Here is a 7,772-nt window from a genome sequence, read left to right as displayed (position 1 = left end):
TCACGGGGCCGTTTTGGGTCCGGTTCAACCGGTTCGGCCCGTTCGGCCCAATCTTGGGCCGATTTCTTTAAAATTGGTGTCAAAATTCTCATTTTAATTAGCTCTATCCTCTTTTAATATTAGATTTACATTTCTAATTTTTCTTATTAAAATTTAATTTTTCTTTTACTTGTTTGCTAAATTTGCGGGTTTACATCCTACCCACCTAATTAGGAATTTTGTCCCCAAAATTCAAGTGTAGTAACCTCAGATAAGCGCATTGATCGTTTCTCTTATCAAGTTCAAATTCTCAGGTGTGTTCTCTGATTCTAATTCTTATTCTGTATTTACATTATAAACGGAGCAATACATCTAAGTTTTAATTCTTTAGTCTCAATTTTGCACGACTCTCAAAGTAATGTTTAATAATGTGTAACTAGTTTCTCTCGAGGAAGTTCAAAACCGTTTCCACTCTCAAGCGCCTAAATAGTAATGTTTTCTAAGGTATGAAAGAATATTAAGGGACTGACATTTCTTTATTGTTATGGTTTGGCGTTATGCGTGATGCTAATTCAAGCTTGTAAAGATAATAAATCCAGAGGTAATTGATTTACTGGAACGGTGTTTATTGTAGAGTAAAGGGATGCCCTGTATGGTAGGTACAGCAAGTTCTAGAGATTAATAAGATATACAAGAAGGAGTTAAGGTGCACTCTCAGGGAATAATTGAGATTCGAGCTGATTTAGGAGAAGATATGGCACACCAAATTAAATAAATCTTAGCTGATGTCAACGGATTACCTATTTTACGAAAGAGGGAAATTCCATTCGCGGCAAGTTCTTAAGATTCACGAATTTACATTATTATGACAAGACAAAGTCGGATTCATTTGGAAGGAGCAAGATTCGTGCAAGTCATGGATAGGATTAGGAGTTGATCCATTTATTATTATTTAAGAAGAAGTTCGAGGTAAAATTCTATTGTAAGCTACAAAAGAAGGCCAGGTCGACTCGGAAGGATCCATTAACGCGCTCTCTGGTCCAGTTGGTATTTCATATCGGAAACACTTGATTGAACGGATCTCGTCCTCTATTTTATAATCCCTCAAGCTTCTGAGTTCCTTCGATTCCAATAGTGTCATCATACCATTCTCAACACTCTCGATCCCTAACCTATGACTCAAGTTGTATGTTTACTCTCCCAATCCTCTTTTACTACATAACTCCAGTTATTATTCTTCAAGAACCTAGTTACTCCCTTAAAGTCAACCAAATGCCGTTTTGTTTCAGTAACTAAAAGTCATCTTTCGATCAATCTCTTGGAAGTCACAATTCTCACAGCTGGGTGGAGAATTATAATAAGTGTTACAGATCATCATCATGTAAAGCAGTCCAAATTTTAATTACCAGTTCATCACTACCTCTAATCAGAGCATCTGTGCCCTCAACACCATCCACCCTCATAGTGTATGTTCGTCCCGCTGCGGAGCTCTCCTAGCATCCTGACTCTTCTTTTTTGGGCAATTCTAGGACATATGCCCAGCTCTTCCACAGTAATAACAGACATCCCAACCGGCCCATCACGAAGTGTTCGGGTGGTACCTTCAACACCTCCTGCAAGTCAAGTCATCCTGTGAAAACTGAGCCTGTTTTCCACGTCCTTTTCCCTGGTTATTGTTATTATTGAACCTCTGGAAGCTACTCTAGCCTTGATGTTGCGGTGGAGTATTACCGCCTCGCTTGAAATCTTGACCTCTAGGTGCTAAATTTCTTCCGTGATCTTTCCTAACAGAGCTTCGGTGATCACTCTTGTCTAATGCTGCCTTTCTCAGACATTCTTTAGTAACTCTGGTTTTGTTTACCAGTTCAGAGAAGGTTCGAATCTCCATCGGTGCAATGAAGCTTAGAATATCGCTCCTAAGGCCTCCCTCATACTTGATACACTTCCACTCAGCAAAGTCCTCAGGAGCTCCCTGACAAATCCGTGAGAAACGGCACAGTTCCTCAAACCTGCTAGTGCACTCAGTGATGGTCATCTGGCCTTGTTTCAGCTGAAGCAATTCAAGTTCCTTAGCATTTTTGGCTGAACTGGGAAAGTATTTTTTATAGAATTCTTCTCAGAATAACTCCCAAGAGATCATAACCCCATCAGGCTGCAAAATGCACCTCATGCCCTGCCACCAATGCTGAGCTTCACCTTGCAGCTGGTAGGTCCCAAACTCAACCCATTGTTCTTTAGGAACCTGCTGAGCCTGTAATGCTCGCTCAATGGCTTGTATCCAGTTATTCGCATCAGAAGGGTTCGAGGTTCCTCTAAAGGTCAGAGGATGAACCTTCAGGAAGGAGGAAAGCATCATAGGACCATCATCGCCATTGTTGCCATTGTTACCATTATTTATTTGGTTTCCCAGAACTTTGACTGTCACTTGCATCGCCGCGGCCATGTTCCCTAGAGCAGCCATGAAGTCCACATGATTAGGAATATTCCCTGTCGCTTCAGGCATAGCATTGCCTAGTCTGCCTCTACCTCGCCCGTGTCCGCATCTGTGACTCGACATCTGGTCCCTATACACACCAAACAAGTGATATCAAGTTGATCAGTCTCAATATCGCAAGTCTAGTGCTTTAAGTCCCAAATGCATGCTCATGAACGTTTATGCCACATATATCAACTAGATATCCTAATAGCACAGAGACACATAAACAGAGAATGCACAAAGGCATATTCAATCCGTCCTCAGGCTCTATAGCAACGAACTGCTCTGATACCATAATGTAACAACCTACCAAACTTAATCTTATGCTTAAGTTATAAGACTGAGATAGTAAGGTATTACGACCTCTAAATATATATATATATATAGAAAGAGATACTTAACTAGGAGCCTTGAAAAACGGGTAAAACAAAATCGCAAAATTCAAAAGTGCAACCCTCAGAAAACGTGGTTACTTGGGTGAGAAGAAAACTAAAGTTCAATAATATATATGTACAGATGATACGAGTAGAGGGCCAAGAACACAGCATAACTAGCTCCCGACTCAGAAAATTCAAAAGCACAACCCTCAGAAAACGTGGTTACTTGCGTGAGAAGAAAACTAAAGCTCAATAACATACATGTACAGATGATACGAGTAGAGGGCCAAGAACACAGCATACCAGCATAACTAGCTCCTGATACATAATAATAACCCAAAAGAACATGTTCAAAACCCCAGTTCTCCATAAAACCTCTAAGAGGTACAAAAACAAAGTATTCTTACATACAAGAGGAGAAACTATACATATATATACATTAAAATAACAAAAGGAGATCCCAAAGTAAACCACTTCGCCGCAGAACCTTCAGACGCCTACCGAGGAGCCGCTCGACCTGCATCTGAAAATAACAACACAGTATGGGGTGAGAACCGGAGGATCTCAGCATGGTAAAGGTGTCACGCATGTAATATATAAGGTCCTGGGAATGCCAAAGGCAATCCTAGAACTCCAACATATAATTATAAAACTTAATTTCTAAGCAGAAGCCATAAAAAAGGGTAGGTTATCTACGTATCCTAAACTTACTTACTTACTTTAAACTCTAGCATTAACACCAAACCAATCCACATTTTCTCCGATCCCCGATCATTCATGAATCAGCAGGCACAAACAAACAAATAGTTTCACGCACAAGTAGGAAACAGGTAGTACAAGTAGCAAATATAGTAGTTAGCAGGGTATATATTCAGTTAGGCAATCCCAAATAATGCATAGCAGACAAAACAAACAAATGCACATGATGCATGCCTGTCCTATGGCTGTTGATATCAACTGTCGGTTACGTAGCCATCCCAACATGTTCTCAAGCTCAAAAATACACCAAGCTGACATGGGGAAAGAATGCCCCAAGTTCAATAATATCCATGGGACGAATCCCAAGCAGACATGGGGAGAATAGACAACACCCCAAGCTGACATGGGGAAGGCTATACCCCAAGCTGAATGTTATCCCTGGGACGAATCCCGGGCCGACATGGGGGGAAACAACACTCCAAGCTTAATAGTAACCACGGAAAAAAAATCCCGGCTGACATGGGGGCAACACTCCAAGCTCAATATATTCAATAATTTCTCATAATTATCATTTTCATTCTCGATTTTAATTCATGTCTCAATCTTGTCATTCTCCATTTCACTCAACTCATTGATCATACATTTTTATTATTCTTGACTAATTAATATCATCAAGTCTTAATTTTTTACATTACTCTCCTCCTTCATCTTATCAATTCAAATACTATCTTCTCCAGCTATTAGTTATCTTTCTTCATCTCTAAGTTACCACCGTTTAACTTTAAATGTATCCTAGAGATAACTTACACACTTTTACTTACCTACGTTCATGCATACAGTCAAATTTGGACATACCCTTTGGATCTAAATTAAAGTTTTACCACCTTTGGATTAGAATTGAATTTGATAACAAATTCAATAAAAATCTTCTGCTGCACTTACGAAAATTCAGAAAAATACAGCAAGCAGCTCTTTTTTTTGCAAAATCTATAACAAATTCAATTCTAATCCATTACTCCTATATTTTGGTTAGGATACACTTTACACCCCTAAGTTTTAGGGAAAATAAGTTTCAGGTTCATAGCACTTCGTTTGGTTAATTAGATGTCAATTGGAATTGCTGCCCTGTTTCTAGTATTGTTTCTGAAATTTCTACAAATAGCCCAGCTTCCAAGAGACATAACTAACTCTACAAAGTGGCTATGGACATGAAATTGGTACTCAATTAAAGTAGACTTACAGATATTCAAAATCCTATTAAAAGCAACTCATCATTATATTTGCATTCAACCCATATTATCAATTACTCAACACATGCCCACATCAACTTGTCCATCAATACCATAAAGACCAATAATTTAACACAATTAATCGTTTCAACTTATCCTATAGTGCTCTAGCCCAAGTTTTCACAAAACCTTACATATTAAACACGCGAAACCTAAACCATACCTTGGCCGATTACTATATTTAGTCCAAGGCAGCCGCCCAAGTCACCACACAGCCCCTCAAGCTTAGAGAATCCAACCGCAAGCTTAGCTTCAATCACCACCAAGCTTCCAAATGCCCACAATTCAACTCCAATGCATATATATCTACTTAATTCACACCTAAGACACATGTACAATTTAATTTCAGATTTCACATAATAAATTCAAGATTTGGCTAGGGTTTAGGTCATCTTTACCTTGTATGTGCCTCAATCAACCTAAAGCCCGCTCATTCATCAACTCAATTTGATCCTATAATCATCAATTAACCAAAATCTTAACATCCAAAAACCTTAATATCCCCGAATTGAAGAAGAGAGAATAGGAGCTGGGATTTTGATTTTCTCACCTTGAAAGGTACTGGGCTTTGTAGAGTTCCACGCCGTGAACGCGTGACCGCAAACGGTGTGGCGATCGGAGCTCCGGATCAAAAGTTATCAAGGATTAAAGTTTAGGTGAGGATTTGCTTCTTCTCCTCTTCCATGGCTGCCCAGCAACGTGTTTAGCATGCAAGAAGGGAGAAAGAAGATCTGAACTCACTTTATTCAGTGGGTGGGGCCCACGGGCCCAGTTTGGGTCCGGTTCAACCGGTTCGGCCCGTTCGGCTCAATCTTGGGTCGATTTCTTTAAAATTGGTGTCAAAATTCTCGTTTTAATTAGCTCTATCCTATTTTAATATTAGATTTATATTTCTAATTTTCCTTATTAAAATTTAATTTTTCTTTTAATTATTTGCTAAATTTGCGGGGTTTACACTCTCTCTAGAAAACTACATCTAAAACCTACTGTGAGAATGAAAATTCAATGATTCTCCCTTCCAACTCCACTCTGGAGCCTCTAATCAGTATTTTCAGGCCTGAAACTGGATCCAAAGCAGCCCAGAAATCGCCCCGAGCGTTTTCTGTTAATTGCAGCACGTGACGCTCGTCACGCGTACGCGTTAGCCACGCGTACGCGTCACGGAACATTGTACCTGGCCACGCGTAGGCATCAGCCACGCGTGCGCGTCATCTATCGAATGCACCAGTCACACGTACGCGTCGCCCATGCGTGCGCGTTGCTACCAGATTTTGAAACACTTGATTTCTTGTGTTCCTTCAACTTTTGCATGCTTCTTTTTCATCCTCTAAGCCATTCTTGCCCTATAAGACCTAAAAATACTTAACAAATATATCACGGCATCGAATGGATATAGGAGAGAATTAAAATTAACAAATTTAAGGCTAAAGAAGCATGTTTTCAATCACAGCACAAAGTTAGGAAGGAAAATGTAAAACATGCGAATTCTATGAATAAGTGTGAGATTAATGGATAAAATCCACTTAGTTCAGCGTAAAATGTACCACGAAATAGTGGTGCATCAAATCTTCCCACACTTAAACATTAGCATGTCCTCATGCTAAGATCAAGAGAACCAAAAGAGTGAAGTGGGATGGTACGAATTATGAAATGCAACCTATCTATATGAATGCAACTAAATGCAAAATGCTTTTACGTACTTGGGTAAAAGTAAATCAAATTCTCCAAGAACAAATATGAACGGGGTTCCACTAATTCAAATCATAAAATGATGTATAAAAGGACTTGCAAGAAGAAAGCTCGTGAAAGCCAGGAATAAAGAATCGAGCATCGAACCTCACTGGAAGTGTATACACTCTAATAGCTCAGGTGTTTAAGGTTGCTTTCTAAAGCTTGCTCTTCTTCTACTAACCTTGCTTTTTAAAGCTTGCTCTTCTTCTACTAATCAACAAAAATTTAATGCACGAATACACATATCAAGAGATCTTTTAAGGGTTGTAATGTGGTTAGGGTCAAGGTAGGATTGTATTTAGTCAAGTGGACTAAAATTTGAATCCTTGATTAACCTAAACTTCCCACCTAACTTAAGACAATCCATGTAATCAGAATATAAAATCCAACTACCCATTAACTATGTTTTGCCACATATTCATGCATCCGAATTTGAGTACAACTTATATGCAGTGCTACCACCATTTACTTTGGGGCATTTTGTCCCCTTTTATTATTTGCTCTCTTTTTTTTTCATTTCTTTTTATTTCTATTATTTTTGGTTTTCTCAGTGCATATGATTAAGGTATTGAATGCATGAACATGTCCTCAATATTCTTTTCACATTTTCACAAAAGAAAAAGTCTAACATACTCAATTCCCAAACCAAATGTTTCCAAACCCAATTTCCCCACACTTAATTCATGAACACTTTCAAATGAAGGACATTATTGTTTTCCGCTTAGAGTTAGTGATGAGCTAAAGTAAAGAATAAATGGGGTTAAAAAGGCTCAACATTGGTTTGCAAGGGATAATGAAAGGGTAAGGCCATATGGGTATGTGAGCTATAGTGAAACAAGGGCCTCAATCATATAAGTGCATGCGTTCATCAAACAATAGAAATATAGAATAAGGCAAGACAAAGATCACAATTTTAGAGAGAACAACACACACCAAAATAAAATTTTGGTTGATAAGATGCAACCAATCTAATAGGCTCAAAAACTCACTGGTTTTGTGTTTTCGAGCTCTAAGAAGAACCATGCGTCCCTCAAGCTGAAGAATCATGCGCCCCTCAAGAAGAGCCATGCGTCCCACAGCCTGAAGAAACCAGCATCCCCCAAGATGAAGGTTGTTGAGTTTCAACTCTGTGGTTATTCTAATTCTTGTTTCTCATATTTCTGTTATTCCTATTCCTGTCTCATGTATTTTCATCCTAATTTAGAGTTGCATGATCACTAG

At 38.8% G+C, this 7,772-nt stretch overlaps 1 protein-coding gene across 1 annotated transcript; it reads right to left on the bottom strand.

Annotated features, from left to right (window-relative positions):
• Positions 1,682-2,536, bottom strand: LOC107615634. Its single transcript, XM_016317682.1, has 2 exons — positions 2,145-2,536; positions 1,682-2,066 (listed from the first exon to the last, which is right to left on the bottom strand). The coding sequence occupies exons 1-2, from the start codon at positions 2,534-2,536 to the stop codon at positions 1,682-1,684; spliced, it is 777 nt and encodes a 258-aa protein (XP_016173168.1).

This window comes from Arachis ipaensis, chromosome B09 (genome assembly GCF_000816755.2).
Source record: "Arachis ipaensis cultivar K30076 chromosome B09, Araip1.1, whole genome shotgun sequence".
Lineage (NCBI taxonomy): Eukaryota > Viridiplantae > Streptophyta > Magnoliopsida > Fabales > Fabaceae > Arachis > Arachis ipaensis.
This window is presented reverse-complemented; position numbering and strand designations above follow the sequence as displayed.